At 32.8% G+C, this 23,861-nt stretch overlaps 3 protein-coding genes across 5 annotated transcripts in view; 2 read left to right on the forward strand and 1 right to left on the reverse strand.

The window, feature by feature from the left end:
• The window catches only part of LOC134230924 (ubiquitin carboxyl-terminal hydrolase 24-like), a 151,426-nt gene that overhangs the window by 94,843 nt on the left and 32,722 nt on the right, over positions 1-23,861 (forward strand). The window lies entirely within an intron of this gene.
• Positions 3,370-6,834, forward strand: LOC134230901 (transcription factor Atoh7-a-like). 2 transcript variants are annotated; one of them, XM_062712764.1, is made up of 2 exons: positions 3,370-3,527; positions 6,011-6,834. In XM_062712764.1, exon 2 carries the CDS (start codon positions 6,026-6,028, stop codon positions 6,683-6,685), a length of 660 nt encoding a protein of 219 aa, XP_062568748.1. In that variant the 5' UTR covers positions 3,370-3,527; positions 6,011-6,025; the 3' UTR covers positions 6,686-6,834. The 2 variants fall into 2 exon arrangements, with proteins under 2 accessions (XP_062568748.1, XP_062568749.1); XM_062712765.1 differs by lacking the exon at positions 3,370-3,527 and adding an exon at positions 4,202-4,431.
• LOC134230921 (fizzy-related protein homolog) lies at positions 15,456-23,441 on the reverse strand. Of its 2 annotated transcripts, none has more exons than XM_062712791.1 (13): positions 23,359-23,441; positions 21,755-21,851; positions 21,254-21,382; positions 20,829-20,960; positions 20,475-20,537; positions 19,977-20,078; positions 19,668-19,823; positions 19,377-19,442; positions 18,929-19,031; positions 17,973-18,391; positions 17,714-17,818; positions 16,587-16,679; positions 15,456-16,389 (listed from the first exon to the last, which is right to left on the reverse strand). In XM_062712791.1, exons 2-13 carry the CDS (start codon positions 21,818-21,820, stop codon positions 16,348-16,350), a joined length of 1,476 nt encoding a protein of 491 aa, XP_062568775.1. In that variant the 5' UTR covers positions 21,821-21,851; positions 23,359-23,441; the 3' UTR covers positions 15,456-16,347. The 2 variants fall into 2 exon arrangements, with proteins under 2 accessions (XP_062568775.1, XP_062568776.1); XM_062712792.1 differs by lacking the exon at positions 15,456-16,389 and adding an exon at positions 16,435-16,488.

Here is a 23,861-nt window from a genome sequence, read left to right on the forward strand (position 1 = left end):
TGTTCACTATTCAATGGCACCTGATTCCATCTCGGATGCTTTAAATAGAGGTACGAGCTTCATCTACACCTGATTTGTATTGTTTAATTGACCTTTAAGCTTGGATACTGTTCCTTATCTAATTTCACTTATATACAAAGTACAATTAATTTCAGTTGATACCATCGTAACTTCGTTTCCAATTTTCTTAAAAATATAGTTTCTGATGCAAAATGTGAATTGTGTGGAGGTACATTAAAATTTCAAATTACATCATGATTATGCAATCCTTCTGAATTTCAAATAATTTCTAACTTTAGGATTTTGTCACATTCATTGTCAAAAACAGATACATTAGAAGCTACATGAATATATTACTGGGTATATATGTGAAATCTTCGTCATGTAGTTTTATGTTAACCCAAACACATTTAGAGCTATCATTTTAAAGAGCTTAAGATTTTTACTGCAATGTTTTTCCATAAGTCGACATTCTTTTGGTGTTATCACTCAACTTCACCAGGAAGCCTGAAATCTTCTATACTCATTGCCATTTATTTCGAGTTAAATATATCTATAGTCTCACTTCTTTCCCATCGTAGCTTATCAACCACTGTTCTGGTGTTTCTTTTAGCTTTCTTGTAATAGGTCCTATGGATAAAGTTTTTTTTTTTCCTTTTTTGAAAAGTTTAATCTTTTTTTTACGGGGGCATCAGTGTTTCACAGACACATCTTTTTTTGGGGGGGGGGGGGATATATTCATTCCATTATTATTACTAGTATCGCAGAGTTACACAGGGAAGAGTTTGACTACTAGTATTTTTTTTTTTTTTGTAGTTTCTTTTTGGAATTTCACCATGAGGGTTAGGGAATCTTGGACTATTCTTTTACCATATAATCATACATTACCAGATTAGAGCATCTAGTTTAACTCGTTTCCCTATAAACTCGTGGTCATTGTTATGCCCGGCAATCGAAGATTCGGGGGTATACAGCTTTTGTTCTGTCCGTCTGTCTGTTTTGTCCGCAAAAACTTTAACTTTTGAGTGTTTGGGGCTTTGGCTTTTAAATTTCACAGACCTGTGTATTCCTTGCGAAAAGACTTTTATTTGGGTACCACCAAAGACCTCTGGACCTTGACCCTGGATTTAACCCCTCAAATTCGAGTTACTGATATTACTGTATAAGAATGAGGAGGTCATTTCATCTTTGAGCTTGGAATTTGTGTAAGTGTTGCACTCCTGAGAGCCATATAAAATAAAATAATAATAATGTGTGTCTGAAACAGAGACAAATACTAGTACTACTAGTATCATTGACAAACAAGTGTTTGTTTGTTTGTTTTTCATCAAAAAATTCTTTGTGCGTTTGTTTTATACAATAGAAAGCAATGTAAATGGAAATGCAAAAGTTTTTGGAGCAAACCATGCATCAATAGTGGACCTGCTGACATAAATAATTATGCTTATATGTACCTGATTTAAAAAAAGAACAATTTAAAGCTTAGAAAATATTCATTAGACATCTTTTAACATGTTAAATTCATATAAATTTGGGACAACATTTTAGTTTTTAAAGAAGTCATCAAGAAGTAGGGAAATTTTTAAATGCCAACAAAAGGAGTTGCATTTGTAACATTTTCAGCATAATTATTTATTTAATATTTATTAATTAATTAATTTGTGTATTTATTTTTGGCCACTTCATTTGTCGATACGATATTTTTTTAATGTTATATACAGTAGCTTAAATGAATTTATTTTAACTGGAAAGTTAAAATCCTGATCAAAAGAAATCCTAGAAATGAGGTTGGTTTGTCTAATCTGATTCGACTGATGAAATTTGATGAGAATTTTTTCAGTCTATGCATTGAGACTTTACTACAGTTTAGATATCAAATTTATAACTTGAGATGTCTTTTTGACAAAGGAATTTTTATAAACCGATACGAAGAGCGCATTTCTATCAATAATATAGCTATCCAAGTAGAACTTTTTCAGGAGATTTCAATATGTTTCACGTTTCATTCTCTAAAATATCTTTATTAAAGAAAGAAAGACCGTGACGTCAAACACGTGCTATCAAACTGGGCGCGCCATTTCCGTGACGTTTTTGGATAGAGTTTTAGCCCTATAAAACGCAACACACGTGCATGCGGTGAAAGAGCACGTGTCCACTTGTCCTCTATCACAACTTAATAAATAAGTTTGTTAAAACTGCTGCAAAGCGTTTGACAATAAAAGACGGAAATAGCTTATTTGTACGTGTCAGTTTTAAGAGGCCAAAATCGGCTATAAAGTCAGGGGATGTGAATTTTCTTTAGAGTGGTCAAAAGGTCAAATCGATGTCTTTATCGTTTTTTGGAAATAAAAAACTCTTTGGATTTTCCCTCCAATATTTGAAACAGCAATATTTTGTAAAAAAAAAAAAATAAATAAATAATAAAATAAAAACATTTAAAAAACGAAGGAGAATTTTGATTTTTTAGTTTTGAAGTTGTGAACGAATTGTTATTAACTTTGTATGGCGCAAGTGTTCTTTATGGGGTGAATTCAAAGAATACAGTATAATTTCTTTAAGAAAAGTGTGACTGAGCGAATTTAAGACGAGGAAAAATTGTTTGCAAGATTGAAAGGGCGAAAAGAATGCGGGGCAAATATCACCCTGTATACACTATTTCTTTTCTATTGCTGTAGACCCAGCTAGCCAATTGTCCGATTTAATTTTGTTTCCCCTCATCTGATGAGGAAATGCGAGTCGGAAACTTAACTGACTATCAAAGATCTACGTATACTCTTGATTTTGTAAAAAATAAAACAGATTTAGATCTGCTTCAATAACCGCCCTCTTCACAGATACATAACACGACCAAAAATTTGATGCCTGGGTTGATATAGATTTTTTACTGATTAAATTTTGATGAGATATTACATAAATAAATCCCTAAAATGTAAAGAAATTGAAAGTTTTCTCTGGGGCTTAAATATGTGAAATCGTTTTGTTTTCTAGGTATTTTTATACAAAAGTTTGCATACATGTGACAAAATCTTACAGAAGTCTTCACTTTTACTGGAAAACGTGATTCAGATTACTTTTCTGAATATAAATCGATGAGAAATATTTTTGATTTCTGAATAAAAATGTTAGTGTTATTTATCCTTTTAACAGTTTACATGGGAATTCTTTGTAGTAGCTTTAATGAGGTCGCCATCCTCTTTTTTCCTCTGTTTGTCAGGATAAAATTATTTTGGTGTCAGTGTACGGATGAAGTTTTAGTTATCTGAGTGAACATATTCCGAATTACACAAGCAAAGAAAAAAATCCCAGATCTATCTTATATGTGGGTAGTCTAAAATTTAATCCCGTTTAAAATAATATCATCTTACAAACATAGGAAGGAAGTGAAAGATTAGGTGTTCTATTGATGAGAGGTCACGTGATATTCCAGAATCCCGAATGTAAAGTCGGCTTCCGTGTGAACTTTTCAAGTGAAAATCGTCACCTTTTGCGATGACATAAAATCAACTTCGTCGGAAATCTATTTCCAGGCAAGTATTACTATTAATGCAATTTCTGCTTCTTATTTATTGTTTGTTTGTTTTTATTTGTTTGTTGTTTTTTTATAAATATTTTCAATAATATTTCGATTTGCTTGAAATCATAATATAAATGGATGTATGTGTCAAATTCTGAAGGTATAAAGTGAACTTTCATAATTGTTTATGTTCCCGAATTCTGTTAGCTATCGTACATATATAACATTATTTGTTTTGAACATAATTTTATCGATATATATTATATTAAAAATATAGGTAACAATATCTATCCACTTACTAGTTCCTCACCTTTAATACAAAGTAAATCTTTGTCATGCAAAATAGTTATATAAAATCAAAAGATAAAAATACCATAGTGGATAATATAGCTATCAGGACCTACTGGAATAGTTGATGAATTTATGAACAGAGACAAATTTATCTTTCATTTACGCTGATGATCGATTGTTTTTAAAACTGAAGCAAATATACATCTGAATTTCATTTCTATATTCGAACATTTTGTATAAATAGGATTTTTTTTTTTAATTTTAGGTGTAACTCGCTTTTAAAGTTTATTTTTTAATAAAATTTGTAAAATGACTGTGTGAAAATTTATGAAATCGATCAATTACTTCGTTTGAATATACGCTAAATTAAAAAAAAAATGCGGTGTTGCAGATGACAGATATTTGTAAGACAAATACAACCTGTTTAGAATTATTTACACAAAGGCAAGGAAGTAAACCATCATAACTCTTTGGACCAAAATGCGTAGTTAAATTGGGGAGGAATAAAGTATGGAGGCATTATAGACACGCCCCCTTTAGTATATATTATTCCCCTCGGCCGCCTTCAACTGCAATGAACTTATATTTCCCCAGGAGAAAATTTCTGTTCAATATTATATTTATTGGTAAGTTGTTTGCTTTAGTTTAATATATGATACATATGCATTTATTTTATTTTTTTTAAATTTTGTTTCGTATCATGAAAAAGCAATAATTTTTTTTACCCGTCAATATTGCAATATACTCTCAATATACTTTGATACAGTATTGGTCTTTGGATAAAATCTTAAATGTGTTTTCATTGCTCATGTTTCGACGAGTTTCAATTTTTTTTTTTTACAAAATAATGATCATATGCAATCTAAAAAATAATAAAATGCGAATATTTATGCATAAGAATTTAGCAAAGTGATTAAAAAAATTGAGAGAGAGAAAAAAAATCGCCCAAGATTGACCTGTTTCTGAAAAATTCTGCCTGATCCGGGAAAGTAAGAGGGGGGACAGAAGTATATTTGTGTTAACGACCCGGAACAATAGACCCCTATGTTCCAATGAGAACGTTCCTCTTATCTCATTCCTATTTGACGGCTTATATATGTAGAACTTTTTACCGTTATCTTTAAATCTGGAGGAGATTTTGGAGAGCGCTGACGCATGAATTACAAGGACCCCTTCTCTCCCTGTATCCGTTGAAGGGAAAGCTTGTTTGTTGATGTCGCCGAGTTAACTGATCGGGAAGCTAAGTACAAAGGAACAAATAGAAACGCTCAGCTCTGATCTGAATTCTGAACAAGATATATAATATACATTGACTGGATTCAATATAATGAGACATTCTGATGCTTGAAAATTAATATTTAAGCATCTCAGAACTTATAGACATCTTGATGATCTTTTCAGTGAACACCTTCAAAAAGTAAAACATGAAATGAAATGAAGAATGACATTTATTTATTATATGCCACCAAATCTTGGCACATGTTACTTTGTAAGATTTGTGGAGGCGACAAAATTTTCAGTGTGTGTCGATTTTTCATAAGATGTATTTTGCAAAACTATTTAATCACATCTTTCCCGTGTAATTTGTTGATTTTTATCCAATGAGTTGTATGTATCCTATTCCTTCTCCAGCTCCCATTGAAAAAAGGAGGTAGAGGGGTAGAAAACTCAAAGTAAAAAAATTAAATAATTACGAAAAAATGCAGATTCTCATATCCAGTGTTTTTTTTTAAATTTTTCGCCGCATTTCAAAGTTTGCTATATACACTTCTAAAATATATATTGCTTTTAATTAAAAAAAATTATTTCAATGATATAATAAAATACATCATTGTTTGGAACTCAGATGAAAGCAAGCGTACTAATTGGCATTATAACATTACGAGGCGGATGGAATAGGAGAGTTTCAAGTGATTGATATTTATTGAATAAAGGGGTAAGACATGTGTGGTTAATATAACCATAGACCTAAAGCATTTAGGTCCATATGATATAACCAATATTTCCAACATATCATATTATTATAATAATTAATAATACATTGTATAATAAATGATTATTTTAAGAAAATGTATGGATATATAAAAACTACACATATAAAAATATATAATTGAATTTCAGCGTTGGATTAGGGTGAGTTTATTTTTAAAAAAAAAGTTACATTGTATGAAGAAGACTTCTATACAGTTTCTTGTTGTTTTTCAGTGATGAGGTAAAGAAATGACGACAGACAGCCCTATGCTGATTTCCACTGGTGCTGGCCCTGTGTGTTTCGGAGACGTTTTGTGTCCGTCTGTCTGTAAACAGCCTGAATCTCTCAGCTCCACCAGGAGTTTATCGTGTGACCGAGACGACATTTTATGTAAAGAATGTGACGACAGTGACGATAACGTGTTTTATGACGTCAAACCGAAAGACTCTGGTTACATCTGTCTACAGAGCGTGCCCCTCCTAACGTCACGATCCCCATATCACAGCTCCTCCTCAGAAGGGCTGCCCCAGGACGGACCTCTGGACCTCAGGCAACGCCGGTCCAGCTCCTCTCAGGCCAACGAGACCGAAAACGAACCCGTCGCCGTTCAAAAATTACGTCATAAGCGAATGTTTACGAACAGTCGTGAACGCTGGCGACAGCAGAACGTCAATGGTGCGTTTGCCGATCTAAGAAAACTGGTTCCGACTCATCCACCAGATAAAAAACTCAGCAAACATGAGATTCTTCGTTGTACGATACGTTATATAAGACTTCTGGAAAATGTTCTCGAATACCAGGATCACGGTGACGTCAAGCGCGTGAAAACTGAACAAGACATTACAGAGGGGTGGAAAAGGGATTATCACGACGAGTCTTCAGATGATGAGAGTCTTCATTCAGCATAAAAAATATATTTTCTTCACATGATTTAATCGTGACAGTGTTCTTTTGTAACATATCTAACGATGTAAAATGGGCGAGATAATGTTATTTCTGTGTGTTTGTGCATATTTCTTTTCATGGTTTTAGAGAAATACAATCTACATGTATACTGTTTTTGATTTAATATTTGCTATTTGTATTATTATACAAGCACGTGGCATCGTTTTTGAAAGTGGGGGGGCCTACCAGAGAAATTTTTTTTACTTACCTGAAAAAGTTGACAAAAAAAAAAAAAAAAAAAAAAAAAAAAAAAAAAAACGAAATATTAAAAGTTGCCCAAAGTCGAAAATCCTATTTCGTGGGGGGGGGGGGGGATTCGTGGGGGGGGGGGGGTAGTGGCTAACTTTTTTCAAGACCAACTATCTTTCAATTCAAACTTTTTGGGGGTAAATTTTCTTTATAACACTACACTGTGCTGAAATGTAGGGGGGCCAACCTTCCTTTCAGTATACATTTTCTATAGTAAAGGTAATGTCGGGAGAAAAAGTGGGGGGGGCCAGGCCCCCCCTGGCGCCCCCTGATACTACGTGCCTGTTATAAAGTAAAGTCAAACTTCACATTCCATGTGACCAAGAAAAACGTTGAGATATATACGAGGTATATCGGGGATAAAATACTTAAAAAAATAAGTGGTTGGCACTTCCAAATCAATTCGACAAACACGCACTCAAGATTTCAGTGTTCGAGATACCCAAGTTCAACTGTATTTTAATTCATTTAGTTTTATTCTTTTTAAATAAACGCTTATACTATTCTTCATATAATTCATATTACATGTGTATAGGGCATATATTAATGTCATTAAGTTGGTTTTCTTTAAGCCAAATTATATAAAGGTATTGATTGTTTTAAGTGATTTTTATAGATTACACAAATAGGAGGAAAAAAGCATCGCTACATTGCAAGAAATCGCATTTTAAAACTGCTACTTTTCATCTCGAATTTGGGTGAGCATAAGCGCTCAATTTTATCAAAAAGACATGAAATTCTATTTAATATAATTCAAGTACAGAGTACAATTAATTTTCAATATGATTTATTCACCCTGTAGTCGAATTGACGAAGTTTAATTATTATATAGATATAGAATCAGTTTAACTGCCTATTTTATTGGAGAAGTTTGTTACAAATTTGATAATGTACAGTACCTGGCCATAAGTGAGTCAGTTATAATTTTATTTTCCCACTATATATTTAACTGGAAAACGCATTTTTTCTAAAATATTATTGCAATGTTCTTTGTTGCTCATTTTTTAAGAATAAAATACCATAAAGTGCAGAATTCTTTGCAGTTTCTTCACATTATTGCAAAATAATTTTATCTGCAGTCATTGCGGTGAATTCACAGGTTAAGTGCGAAATAAAAAATAAAAGACTTTAATTTGTTAAGAAATCATAGTAATTTGAGGTTAGAAATTTTTGTCCTGACAATTTCATAATTTATTCTCAATGATTAGTGCATCATTTTGTTTGAATAAATCTGCATGATTCAGTGAAAAAATCATGAATTTGAGCTAAAATTGATCTCGGAACGAATTCTTATAAAAATTGGTTCGTCAATTAAATAAATTGTTAGGATGCAATTAAGAATAACTTATGGCCGTATACTGTAGATTAATTTAATGGTGAGTACAAATTTTATACACATTATGCGAATGGTTCAAACACAAATTCTTAGAACTTAAGCTGCAGAGGTGTAGGTCTATAGCTCTCTTATAAAAATATATTGAAAGACCGGAGGTTATAGAGCTACATGCATAGGCCTCGGGGAAGGGGGGGGGGGGGGGGGGGGGGGGATGGGTTTAGTATAGACATGGAACAATGCTGTGTAGGTTTTGCCCCCCCCCCTTTCCAAAGACACGTTGCAGTATAGGTCTAAAATGGGGAAAGTGGTGGTGTTTGGAAAAAAAAAAATTGTTACTGAAGTTCGAAACCCCCCCCCCCCCCCACGAAATAGGATTTTCGTGTTTGGACAAGAGACTTTTTTTGCTTGTCAGGATTTTTGAAGGTCTAAAAAAATTTAGACTTACCCCCCCCCCCCCCCCCATACACACACACACACTTTCAATTTGCCTCCGACGCCAACGACGCCAGTGACATGTATAGTGTCGCCCACTGAAAAAACTCAAAAAAGTGTATATGCTCACAAAAAGTGCGCTGTTCTCGATTTAGGAATATTTCACCGTGTCTTCAAACTGTCATCTCAAAATGATACTTACCCTGTGTACCTTAATTGTGCTTTGACTAATTCCTCGACAAAACATACCATATAACCCGCGCTGTATAAGTGTATTTAAAAAAGATACATGAGATTGTTTTATACAATCATACATCCATTACATAATACTATTTATCATTAAGTCACAAGGCCGTAGGAACCAGGGGGTTGTTATTCCCCATTAATTTCCCCGATATATATAGAACAAGACGCCCAGGGGCCACAGCGCTCACCTGAGTACATCGGCTAGGAAAAAGCACATATCAGATCAGAACTGAAAGTTTACTGAGGTTGGGGGGGGCTTGAATTTTAACCCCCCCCCCCATGCAGGTGATCATTATTTGAACATGCTAGAATCTACGCTACCTGAGGATGATTCCATATAAATATTACTAATCATGGCTTTGAAGTAATTGAAAAGAAGATTTTAAAAGATTTCCCGATTTTCCAATGTTAAACTTTGGCCATTTTGGCCCCACCCTCGCCCCGGGGGTCATGATTTGAACAAACTTGAATCTACACTACCTGAGGATGATTCCACATGAGTTTCATTCTTCCTGGCCCAGTGGTTCTTGACAAGAAGATTTTCCTATATATTCCTATGTAAAACTTTGATCGGCCATTTTGGCCCCACCCTACACCCGGGGGTCATGATTTGAACAGACTTGAATCTACATTACCCGAGGATAATTCCACACGAGTTTCATCTTTCCTGGCCCAGTGGTTCTTGACAACAAGATTTTTAAAGATTTTTCCTATATTTTCCTATGTAAAACTTTGATTGGCCATTTTGGCCCCATCCTACCCCCGGGGGTCATGATTTGAACACATTTGAATCTACACTACCTGAAGATAATTCCACATGAGTTTCATCTTTTCTGGCCCAGTGGTTCTTGAGAAGATTTTTTTAAAATGCCGTTAATTTTTATCTAATTCATAATTATTTCCCCTTGGAAAAGGGCGTGGCCTTTCATTTGAACAGACTTGAATCCCCTTTACCCAAGGATACCTTGTAGCAAGTTAGGTTGAAATTGGCCCAGTGGTTCTTGAGAAGAGGATGAACATGTGAAAAGTTTACAACGACGACAACAACGACGACGACAGACAACGGACAAAGGATCACTTCATTATAAATAGGGATTTGACCTGTAGGACCGGGCTTGGTTTTTTCTCTACAAAAACCTTGTCGATTTCCGTTCTAATTAATGACATTAGGCTAAAAACATGTAACAATTTGTTTTTCCTAAATCTTTATTTCAGTTATTACATTGATTTTCTGAGTTTGTTATCTCCAAATGTAATAACTGATATTTTTCTTTACTTGCATTGTGCATAATGGTAATGTTTACTACCTCTGAAATTCTATTCTTTATGTCTAGGCTATTTTTTCCGTGAATATAAAAAACATGCCATTAATGTGTGCAAATTATATAGGCCTAAATCAAATCCGAGGGAGTACAGTTACTGATATATGTACCCAAAATCAATGTTATTAAATTCTAAGGAATATATACAATTGATATTCATCGCAGCTCAATGCTGCCAAGAGTACCTGTATTGAGTAACACAGAGTGAGTTATTCTTGTCCTCGGAGAAAGTGTGTGTATACTGAAGTTTGTTCCGCCTGACTTACAACTGTACATTGGATTTTTACGATTTGATATCTCTTTAGTGTTTCTTATATCAAGAATGGGCATAAAGGATAGATAATTGAAGGGAAATACAAAAGTCCATTAAAAAATATTAAAATACTCTTTAAAAACGCGAAAATTAAAAACTTTTATGGTGTGGTACTAGGTGGATTCGAACTCACGACTTTGAAATGTTAGTTTGCACGGTGTTAAATTCAGCGCAATATCAACTGAGCTAGTCTGATTTTAATATTTAAAGGTATAAATTTGAAGCAGATTATCAAAATCAGGTTTCCTTATTTTTTGTAGGTTTTTTGTGAATTTCGACCGTAGGGCAGGGGTGCCCCTAAAAAAAATTATATCTTAAATTATTCCTTACATCCAAACCTATAAAAATATCACAAATTTATTTAGGGGCAGGCCTGCCCTGAAGGACTTCTAGGCCAAAATTCATGCAAAAATCAACGCTTTAACTGTTAATGTTTCGGCCAACTTTGGAGGTTTATTGTCAAGTTGTAAATAATAAATTTTAGATATAAAATACAAATTTGAAAAATTTAGACATATATACGGTAAAAAACAACAAATAAAGATTAATTTTTAAATGTCACTTTTTCCGGGAAATTGTTCTCTCCTATAGGTCAATATTCTTTTGTCAAAGTGAATACATCCTTTTGATTAGAAAAGCTCACTTGAGCCTTTGGCTCAGGAGAGCTAATAATGTAGTAAAATTTGATCTTTTTTTTTCTCGTCAAGGAATTTTTGGGTAGTTGATCGTGTCCCCCACTGAAAAAGTTTGCCCCCCCCCCCAAATGAAATTGCTTCTTACGGGTCTGAGTCAAATGCTGACAAGCGTTTTTACCCTAACAAAAAAATACTATAGTTAAGTATAGTTTACTATATAGTTAACTATAGTGATAACTTTGACACTTTGAAAACTTTGATTTATGATAACTTTGATATGAAAAACTTTGACAAAAACTTTGACACTTTGAAAAACTTTGACACTTTGAAAAACTTTGACACTTTGAAAAACTTTGACGAAAACTTTGACACTTTGAAAAACTTTGGTGAAAACTTTGACACTTTGAAAAACTTTGGTGAAAACTTTGACACTTTGAAAAACTTTATCGAAAAGTTTGACACTTTGAAAAAAATTATCGAAAACTTTGACACTTTGAAAAACTTTGTCGAAAACTTTGACACTTTGAAAAACTGGCGAAAACTTTGACACTTTGAATAACTTTGGCGAAAACTTTGACACTTTGAAAAACTTTGGTGAAAACTTTGACACTTTGAAAAACTTTATCGAAAACTTTGACACTTTGAAAAACTTTGGCGAAAACTTTGACACTTTGATTTACTATAGTTAACTATAGTTAGCTATAGTATTTTTTTGTTAGGGTAATACTGGTTTTTAGGCCATTATATATATATATAGACACTGAATTGTCCACGGATTTTCCCGTTATTTCCTGATCATGATAAGGAGCACACGGTGGGTGTGACCGGCTCGCAGGGGATGCTTACTCCTCCATGGCACCTGATCTCTTGATTTTATTAGAGGTTCGTGTTTGCTTCTGTATTGTTTAATGGACTTTTGAGCTTGAATACTTTTTGTTATCTCCGGCTATTTCATGTAAATTTATAACGTTTTAGAATTCTGTAATTAGTCTGTAATAATTGTATAAATCAATCGAAATTTGATAAAGAAGCTGGTTGAACAAGGCGAGTAAAATGATTGTAGTGCGACAAACATGAAGCTGAAAAATTAAATCCCAATTATATCAAATTTAACGAAATTTTACTTTGTACGAAAGCCCATTGTACGAAAGCCCATTGAGCTCATTTTGGTAGGTTAAAAAAAATATATTTTTCGCGTTATAACGACAAACTTTCGCGAATAAACGCGTAACTTTTAAACTTCGATATTTTATCTTATATTAAAACAAGATGTGTTTGTGAAACACTGATGCCCCCGTATGCTTTAACCTTGGCCTTCTTTCATATTTCACAATTGTATTTCCAGTGAAAATACCCTACTTTTAGTACCAATATATTAAATTTGCATTTAAGAAAAGTTTAATCTTTGCTACGTTGCCATACGGGGGCATCAGTGTTTCACAAACACATCTTGTTTTTATTCTAAAACACATTTCTTTTTATATAACTTGGTCTTCGGCCATTCTTTTTGAAAGTTAATCCTAAAAGTTTGTATAGAAATACACATGTGCATTCTATGGTTAAAAAAAAATATGGAACAAAGACCCACTAAGCCTAAAAAATCACTTTTATGACACAACATTCGTATCTTTTCGAAAAATTCATCAGGAGTTGTGTACGTATGGTTAGTCTAAAAGGAAAATAAACCGCAGGATTTTTAATGCCAAACTTACAAAGAATTAATAACCATTGTCCATAGCAAGAACAAGCAGTAAACATGTAATTCATAAGGGAAAAATAAAAAAATTAACAACGATATCATGTCATGATATTAAACATCGGGGTGAAACGTAATGTGATAAATTGTTTATTTGTTTCCATTAACATCTATCAGATTTAAAACCTGAGCTTCCAACAAAGTGGTTTCGTAAAAGAATTTGCTTGAAGTATTTCTGACCGGTTTATTTAATAACTTTAATTTTAATACCCCACACCTGAGTGAGAATCACAAATTAAAGAGCTTTAAATTGAATTGGTGTTCGAAGTGCAGCACTTCATTTACCACAAGGACACGCTTCGTCTTAGCGGCCCAAGTTTCCTCTTGACATCTTTCTACGCGTGCTTCCCCTTTTGAATGCTTTCAAGAAATCACTTAGTAAAACAGCTATATTTTGATGAAATTCGGAAGTACTCAATCGTGCATACAGCCAGATAAGAGCGGCGTTAGGGGACGATAGGCGGCTTTTGTGAAGGGCAATATTTTTTTTGTTTGGGGATCAGGTCTATCACAAGAAAACATCTGCAGCCAGCGCGGCTCACTGTTTGATTTATAAGCTGCTAATAAAGAAATCAATTCGAACGTCATCAAAGATTTGATTGAATCCGTGAGTTTTTGGACGTATTGCAATGCAGTCTCTCTGTTGTTTACGGACCTTTATCGATAGGAAATGAATCCTGTATCGATGGTCTTTTTAATTATTATTGGTATTAATTTCAACGAAGGATGAGTTTGGCTATAAAAGGACGAAATCCGTTAGATATTTAACGACCACAAATAAAATTACGTCATATCCGGGACTGTAAAACGATACATGTTCATACAATAATTGATGTCCCTAAAACTGCATTCCTTATCGATTTTATAGCATTTTTAAAAAAAAAATTATGGATGTTGAAGAATAGCATAAATTAATATGTTTTTAAGTGAGCAGACTTTAAATGGAATGCAATTTGTACGCGGAGACCCCTTCCTCTCTAAACGAAAATATGACTGAAGGACAGCTGATATACATGTAAGCAAATTGCACTAATTTTTCAAAAGAGGGACTAGTAAAATAAATGAGAAGATATCAAAAAAAAAAATTAACAAAGACAAAAAGGAAAAGTTTTTATGGTCAAAAATTAAATTTTTCGATTTGACAATTATGCAATAAAGCGCTGGGAACAGACTTCTACTAAAAGTTTCAATATCAATTTACATGTATTAGCAAAGTATGTATTTGAAATGTATGTTTTCGTGTGGGAATGGATGGGGGGAACAAAACTACATCCTAAAGATAGAACACAATTCGACCGTTTCTGAAGCCTGAACAATTTTTAAAATTACAATAAGGAAATATCTTACAGATGTTTATTACATTCCGTTATTGAATGTTTAAGGAAAGAATTTTAATTGTATTGTTAAGAATTACAAAACTTAAGAATTAAAGTGGTAAAATATCAAAGAACACATAATAAAAGTCAACCCTGTCTTTGTTTAGAAAATCATAAATTTCAAAAGGACTGGAAAACAAAGACTGTTTTTGTTGATAGTGCAAAGCATAAACTCAAATAAACCTAGCGTGTCCCAGATGCTTGAGGTTTATAAACACTTTACTTTCATTTTTATTCAGTACTTACACTAATAGCTATTCAAAGTGACACGAGTGCAACTACAAATATTCTTCTAAATAAGGAACAGAAATTCAGCATCTTAAGAGCAGCAGACGATAGAATCAAAGGAAAATTCTGACACGAGCACAAGGTCCATGTCACGTAACCCAGATCCTATCACGCCCCATTCTCTTCCTATACATGTGCCATACTTGTTCAATCTTTATTTTTATCAGCATTTCATCTAACCCTCTTTACTTTAGTACATTCAAGATATTAATTAGCAGATGACAGCGATTTTTAACCTTTCAGTGCATGGTTAGTGCTAGGTGCCTTTTTTAAGCTGGCAACTTAGTGAACTTACTGTATCAAAAAGGAAGTCACAGGACAGTACATTCCCTTGGCGTGGAGTGTCATATTATTCCAAGAACACTACTCCTCAAGCATTTTAACAAGTACGTCTGTACTACTGAAAAGTTTCTTAGACCCCTACTGTCAGTAAGAAGCATTAGGTCACAAACATCTTACAGATTTGTAAAACCTACTGATACTACAATGTACTTCATTTCCTAGACCTTCAAGGTTGTGTTTTTATCTTTAGCTGCCACCATCACCTTTGTAAAAATATGAGACTGAAAAATTAATACACTTTCTCCTTCATAAAACATCCTAAGGCTTGTCTTTAACATCATATCAGAAAGCTTTGCCTGCAGAATTCAATAATTTTACATATTTTGTGGATTTCCTATACCCCCCCATTGATTTTCACATTACATGTATTATCCTTTAAGTTAATTAGAGAAATAACTGGAAACATGAAGAGAAAATATCAAAGATCAAACTGCAGTATTTTGGTACAAAATCTTTTATTATAATGAACATATATTTCTGCTAACAAAAATTATGCAGCTGCTTCCTTGCAATTTAGGTTATATATAAATAAAACAATGGGTCACAGTCAATGTGTACATAAAAAAGGAATCCTTTCTATAATTTTTGAGGAGATTAAAAGAAAAAACAAAGTAAAACAAAAAATAGCCAAATTCTATACTATTCAAAGGACATGCCTTCAAAATAACTTATTGTCTGTACATGTCATAAAATTGGAAGATGGTGCTTAGAACATTTTTTTTCTGTGTTTAAAGCAATTCTGTTTTCTTATATGCTGTTTAATTAATGCATGACACCAGGTATGGCAAATGCAAACAGTAATTTAAAATCAATGAAATAAAGCTACAGATATTCTTCTTAGAAATGATGATTAAAACTCTTACAATTTTGCATTTGGGTGTACAATCCAAAGAAATTTTCAAAGTATAAAACTGCATTAGTAACTAAAAGTAACTCAGAATTCTAACTTATTTTTGATGTTTTGATTCTGTGACTGTAGAAAATCACTTGACAGTGTTATGTCTTGAAAATAAATGTGTAAACATATTCATCACTGATCAAATAATTGCGGCAGTGAGGTAATCTATGTAAAATAACACAGCCAAGAAGTCCCATACATGCACCAAACATGTACCATATATATCTAGCGCATATTTACTTTCACAATTATCTATCTAGTCATGGTCAGTAATGATTGACAATATGGAGAACATCATTAGACCTGGTAAAACACAGTCACTAAAACAAATCACTGACATAAAACACATATATCGGAACAACAACTTATCAACAGGTTCACTGTCAACAAAGGAACACACAGTGTGACGGGCATCATAGGGGACATCCATCCTCAGCGAATACGTGTAAACAAATTCAACACCGATTTGGACTCCTGTGGATGAAGAGAGAAATCTTTGAGAATCCAGCATAACATGCAAACAAAATTATTAACCTAATATAGTGTAAACAAATTCAACACAGATTTGGACTTCTGTGGATAAAAAAAGAGAAATCTTTGAGAATCCAGCATAACATGCAAACAAAATTATAAACCTTATAAAGTGCACAGCCAGGGAATATCTAGCCTACCTTTGTTGAACGAGTCTTGCTGAAAACATTCCAGAATCGTAGAGTTTCATCCCCTGCCCCTGTCACAATGGCTTCCCCATCAGGAGACATTGCCTATGAAAAAAAAAAAATAATTTTTTTCATATGGATGTGTAATGCTAAGGGATTTATATCTGACATCATGTATTATTATCAGTACTTTAATTTTTCAATCCATTTCTTTTGGGAGAGTTTTTAAAATATAATTTTTGAGAATGTTAAAATACAGACTAAAAACATCATGTATTATTATCAGTACTTTAATTTTTCAATCCATTTCTTTTGGGAGAGTTTTTAAAATATAATTTTTGAGAATGTTATAATACAGACTAAAAACGTTGAATGTCGATTACTCTATTATTTTCTGCAATGTTTTTTTTTTTTTTAAAATAAAACAGAAATTACAGTGTCTATCACTGAAATGCAAGTGCTCTTGAAGTTTCACTAACATAAAATCTTTCTGATCATATTTCTACACAGAATTTTTTCATAGCATTTCAAGGAAAGGCAAGCTCTTTTAAGATTCCCAGGCAGTTGTAACTTTACACAACCCTTGACTTTTGTCTGATCAGTCACTGACATTAACAGGTGGTTTGTGTCAGATGGTTCTAAGATACACTCAGTGAACCAGACCAGAATATACAATGCATATATCAATGTCCCAAAATTCTCAAGTGTGCAACTGCTCAAAGGCAAGTAGCATTGCATGATCTAGATCATAAATATTGTAAATAAGATCTCCTGTATACACGACAACAGGAAAACAATAAGGCACATTCTGAATGAGAGAAGCAGGTGGAATTTTTCTGTGGGATTTTGTCAAGAAGTGAAAAGGTATCTAGTGCATAACATCATGTTTGTTTAACCTAAATGTCAGTTTCTGCTGAAATATATTTTTCAGGAAAACTTTTTTAATGTACCGGTTAGTTAATTATAACTCTAATAACTATACTTTCTGACAGATGTGTTTGTCTCTCTTATTGGATTTAACTATCTTTAATCTCTTGAAATGAAATGCAAGATTTTTTGTGTGAGAACTTATTCTAAATAACTTATAAAACACCAATTCACCTAATTTAAAGCTAAACATAAACCCTAGAAATCCTTACCAAATATAAAACTCTGTATGTATGGCCTGTTAGCTTGGCAATCTGAACAAGGGAGGGATATTTCCACACTAATATCTGATTCTGTGAATATCCATGAGTGCTGACCTAAAAAGAAAATTGAAATGAAATTTGAATTCCTTTATGTTTTGTTAGCTTTACAAAACTATAAAAATACACGTCTCCTTTTCTTTATCTTTAAATCTTTCATCATAAAAATCTTTGACAATCTGTATGAAACATACTCTGTAGCATAACCTACCAATTCATTGGAGTGTTTTGACCAGGCAAGATTGCACACTTGGGAGCCAGTGTCCACACACTGTAATGGCTGGCAGGTTAGCGTGTTCCAGAATCGGATACAGCGGTCAGCAGTCCCCCCACCGCTAGCCAGCAGTCCGTGTTGATGAGGGGACCAGGCTATAGCCTTCACAGCGGCTAAATGTTCATTGTATGTCTGCACTGGATTTGTGCTAGTCATGTTCCACACATACAGTTTATTGTCATTACCACCAGATGCTAGATGCTGGTGGTCAGGTGACCATTTGAGTCCACACACTTCCTGTCTGTGACCGGTCAGTTTGCGGTCAGGGAGGACACATGGTGTTCGGATGTCCCTCTGTAAGATCAGTCTGTCTCGACTTCCAGAGGATAACATGTCTGTATTCCAAGCTAAAGCACCTGTTGTGAAAATTATGAAGCAAATTGATTATAATTAACCTCGTTCCAGCATTCTGATTTATTTTTCTATAAAGGATTTCTCAACAAAACCTGTTCAAAGTCTTTTGTCAAATTTTTCTTCAATTTCAATAATACAATGTACTTTAATACCCTGAAAAAAAAGTGATAAGTCATAAGGACTATATAGACACTGTTTCCCAATTAAGCAATTATGTCTAATACAAGAATTTTACACATTTCATGGTCATACCATGTTGCTTAAAGTTTCAAAATTATATGATTTCAAATATCCTGGAAAATATCACAATGATTTTCTGTTCATAATGGTTCTAACCCTACCCATGGTCATATTTTGTACTGTTTATTCACACCATTCACCCATACATTGTAAGTCCTCAACATTAAAGGCATAAATAATCAAATAAGTAGACTGTCTATAACTTTTATATACATCTACAAGCTCTTGCATCATTTATTGAAGGGTAATTATGCTTGTTTTATCTGTATACATGTAACATACATACAAGCCATACTGACCTACTCTGGCACTGTGACCCTCCAATGTGTTCAGTTTCTTTGTTGCTGCTACATCCCAGATTTGAACATATCCTTTGTGAGTTCCCACAGCTACCAAGTGACCCTAACGATGACAGTAAAGAAATTAATATCATCATATGACATGCAATTTTATTATCATACAATTTTAAAGTATTTTCCAAACAATAAGTGTTTGAAATAAGGATATTTTAAGAAAATCAAAATTTGAACGTCCTCAGAAAGCTTTGATTATGTAGTCTGATGATATATGAATAACCTGACCAATCAAAAGGTGAGGCTTTCCTTGTAATTACAAGTCATATACAAATACAAAGTAACAAGAGGGATAACTTTCAGTTCAAGCTACTTATCATACCATATCATATCCTACAAATTTATTCTAATTTACATAAATATTTGTTTACAGAACATAAACCGTGTAACTGACCCTTTCTGACCAGGAGACAGAGGTCACTGTGTCGTTGTCACTGGAGAGATCACATAATCTGGTCACCTGAAAAAGAAACATATCATAAGTTTCAGTGTTTGTAATTTGTTTCATGGTTTTTCTAGTTCCAATCATTAACTGATGCTAAATCGGTGAAAAATTGTCAGAATCTTATAATTTACATTTATTACGGTCAAAAATGACATGGACACATTGTACATTTTTGATAACTTGCATGACAATTTATGCACTCTATTACTGGTATAGTAGATACATGTATGGAGTACTAACTTGACTAGTGCATGCACTCCATAAGTACACACAGGTTCCTAGTCCTACACTTAGCACATTCTGGGAGGACCAGTCGACTAGATTCAAATAGAAATCGTCCTGTAGTTCAGGGGCATCCAGCACCTTAAATGGAATCTTTGATATCTTCCTGACAGCCTGCAAAAGGATCAAATGTATTAATTATTAAATTATCAAAAGTTTCCACCATTTTTTCCCCCATATAATATACTGTATATACCTTACGCTTTGTAATTTTTTTTTTGTATGGTATGTGAAAGGATTTTTGAAAGCCTTAGATAAAGTACTTACTTTGCGTGGTGATCTAAGAAGTTTTTGGCTTTTGCTTCCCACAGGGGACAAAGAGTAAGGAGAGGAATCGCTGAAGTCCAGACTTCTGCGAGGGACATGGTACTGGAAACAAAATATGTACAATGCTTAAGCAACTTTCAAATTTTCAAATAAAAGGAACAAACATATGTGTACCTCTACAAAAAAAAAATCATACACATGCTGGGAAACTTATATTCATATGTAATGAATAATTAACATTTGAAATGGAATTCATTTGCATATTATTCATTTCATAATCAAATTACTATTGCAGGCTTCACATATCTTTCTTTTTAATCTGACTACTTTATTTTTAATCCTTCCCCAAATCAATAAATAAACTAGAAATCCAGGATCTAACCATGAAAGCATACAATTCAGTGGATGATAAATTCACAAAAACATACTATGCTGATTTACATGCTTAATGGAGATCAAACTTGTGCAGTATGTGTTCGGTATGTCCATAGAACTTACCCTAAATAGATTTTGACTCTCCTTTGGAACAAGTATCTTCCTGTCATCTGACAGATGATCATGCTGTGGATAATAATGTGAAATCATATTTAAAGTGTAAGTACAACTTTGCATCAGTAGTTTGTGCAAAAAAAATTTTTAACCACCAGTCAAGCTGCTGTTTTACCCTCCAAACGTAACAAGTAACAGATTCCTAAATCTGTGAAGTGTTCAATTTTGAAACTTTGTGCATGTTTCTTTTTTTCTTCTATTACAAGAAATTAATGAATCAATATTTCCAAATCCGTTTTTACCAAAAAAAATTTTCTTTAAAGTGTATTTAAGACACTAAAGATGTTTCTGACTATTAAGTACCTTGAGATCTTCTATTCCTGCTGATAACAATTCATTTTTCAATAAACACGAGTAAGCCAATCCATCTTTAGCTGAGTCGTTGGCCGAGTCTTTGGACTTGGAGGAGGGGGTTGGTGATGAGGTGGGACTTCCCTGGAGTCAAAGAAAGATTTTTTATCTTTGTTTTATATGTTGTACAAATACAATAAAAAAAAATAATATAAATAAAACTAGATATTTATACCACACTAGATATGATGGTCAACAACACAATATTACATTTTTATTGACTGTAATACAAAAGGATATTTAGAGTCTGTTATCTTGCCTTTTTTCTTTGGGTTGTGTGTAATTTTTTAGTTAAAAAAAATTTATAATAACAATCAAATTGTGAAATGTGGCTTTACGTAAATAAAAACACTCTCTTTATAATCTGTTTAAAATACCTTTGAGAAATTGAAGTTGATCTGCCAGCTAGCACCTGCACGACTAGGAATGAACCGGTCACCATACTTGTCCTTGCTTGGAGAAGCTATAGGACTGGAGGGGCTAAGTCTGGGACTCAGCGAGAGTGGCTGGAGGGAAAAACAGCAAATGTAAATTAAAATACATAATTATAAAGTATTGGATGTACTTTGCCTAAATATTTGTCAAAGTTTTGACATAAATTTATAACTTGAATTCACTAAATTGTGATATTTCAAATCCTTGTATTATTTAGAAAAAATACAGTAAGTAGAATTTTCTGATAACATTCAGAAAGAGTTTGGATACATGTATATGAAATTCAATGGGCAATTTTCAATTATTATGTGTTTAAATTTTTATACTTTGTTGTAAATTGCATTAAAGTAACTAAGCACTAAATAAAATTTCAGAAAATGTTCTTTTTTGCATGATCTTAATTAACTTTTGCCATCACAAATAAATTTTTTTTAAAAAATTACCGATGCATAGGGAGAAATCTGTCCATTCTGCTGCCTTAGAAGTCTCTTTTCATATTCTGGATCCATGGATCCATCAATGTGTATAAATTGGATTTTACTGAAATAAAATATATTATAATTTATATTGAAATTATCATTATTATTAAATGAATATACATGTAATTAAACAGTTAAATTATTAAGAAATCTTCAATATTACAGCAATGTCTGAAATTTAAACATATGATGCTTGTTACCTGTATTTATTTTATTTTTATTAAAAAATGGCCCCTAGGACAGGTTATCAGTTTACACAAAACAGCTGAAAATCAGCAAAAGTATCTTCCCAATATCTGTTAGTTCCTTCAGACACTAGGTTCCACCTTCTTTTTTCCTTTTTTTTTTTAAATATTCATTTCATGCTAATAAGCAACACCAGTTTTTGCTCTGTCTTTCAAAAGCCAGAAAGGCCAAGGAAATTATAATTTATAATATCACAATTACATGGAAAGTTGGTGAGATTGTATCAGAGAGACAACAGAGATTGAACTATATTTTCCCACTTCATTGTTTATCTACAGTATGTTCTATAGATAGTTTTCGATAGGCCTGAATTTAGCGAAAGTTACCTCCCGATATATGGCCGCCATATATGGAGGTCGATACACATATCGATACATTTGATTTTCCCTCTTTGTCTTACCAAGTTTAAGAAACTAAAGCAGAAATATTTGGTGGAAAATCTTTATCAAATAATTTTTCTTAAATAAAGGAGGCTTCCAAAAATTTATATACTTCAGAAAAATAATGATTTCTAATTCAGAATAGCAAATATAAAAATTTTAAATTGGTTGAACAATGAAGGAATATGAGCGTTTGGACCTCCAGTATGGCGGCCAACGGGAAGTAACTCTTGGTCAATCGAAAACTATCTATAACATGGCTAAAAATGACAAAATAAAACTTGTTCAAACCTTTCAATTCAAGAAATATATATATTTTTATAAGTCATAAAACCTGCTTGATACTCTACTAAAATTTATTTCCATGCCAAAAGTGAAGATGTGTTAATTTATAGGCTATGAAAGCAGGATCATATTTTGTTCCATGAATCAAACTATACTATCCATCTGTGTTTTCAGTTTGGAAATGAATCCGAAATTTGTAAGCATAGAAGTTTATATAAATCGGAGTATCTTCATATTTCAGCTAAATGAATCAAGTGATTGTGCTTTACAATGACCAAACTGTAATATTTCATCTGAGACATTAATACAAATATTTTTGATTTAAAATACATTGGATGACGTGTGAGAGAAGACGATAAATCGAAAATCATACTCTGAATAAAACTAAGCTTGTAAAATACACATTATTTAATGTATTTATGTAAAACATCGAGCACAATGCCAAAAACGACTGTGTATTATGTAAATATTACGTTAAGCTTACGTTTTTATATCAATATTCAACATACAAAACAAAGGGAAGCAATTGGATTTTTCAGAATAGGATAAACATCACAGAATGCACTTCATAAACCTTGGAATATATTCAAGAGGCTGCTTCCAGTTGTAAATACTTTCACATGTTTTAAAAAGATGCATATAATCCCAATTACAAACCTGCATATGCTTAAAATTCTTTGTTATTATCGTTATTTGTAACTGTACAGGATGTTTCTTGCAAGATGGCGTCACTTCCCGTTATGATTTTACTAATGACCCGGAAAAACCCAATACTGACTACAAGGGCAATGTTTAATAACTGCAAGGTATTATTATTATACACATAATCAATTAAATTGTCCATTTCATATTCAAGATACGATGATTTTTCACACATATTATACAAAAAAATTACAATTATACATTTTTTTATTTGAAAGGAAATATATAATTTGAATACTCAAAAAATTAATAATTTACACAAATAAACAAAATAAAATGAATAAATAAATAAAGTTAGTGTTAAATTTTATGTACATATTTCATTCATTTATCACAATTTTTTTTTATCAAGCCAGCCTTTAAAAAAAAAATACCACATTCACAGAAATGTGGGTATCCAAATACCCAATTAACAACAGAAAGAAAAAAAAATCAAAACTGAGGAAAAGAAAAAAATA

This window comes from Saccostrea cucullata, unplaced genomic scaffold (assembly GCF_032062105.1).
Source record: "Saccostrea cucullata isolate Sc308-1 unplaced genomic scaffold, CSIRO_AGI_Scuc_v1 ctg308, whole genome shotgun sequence".
In the NCBI taxonomy this organism is placed as follows: Eukaryota; Metazoa; Mollusca; class Bivalvia; order Ostreida; family Ostreidae; genus Saccostrea; species Saccostrea cuccullata.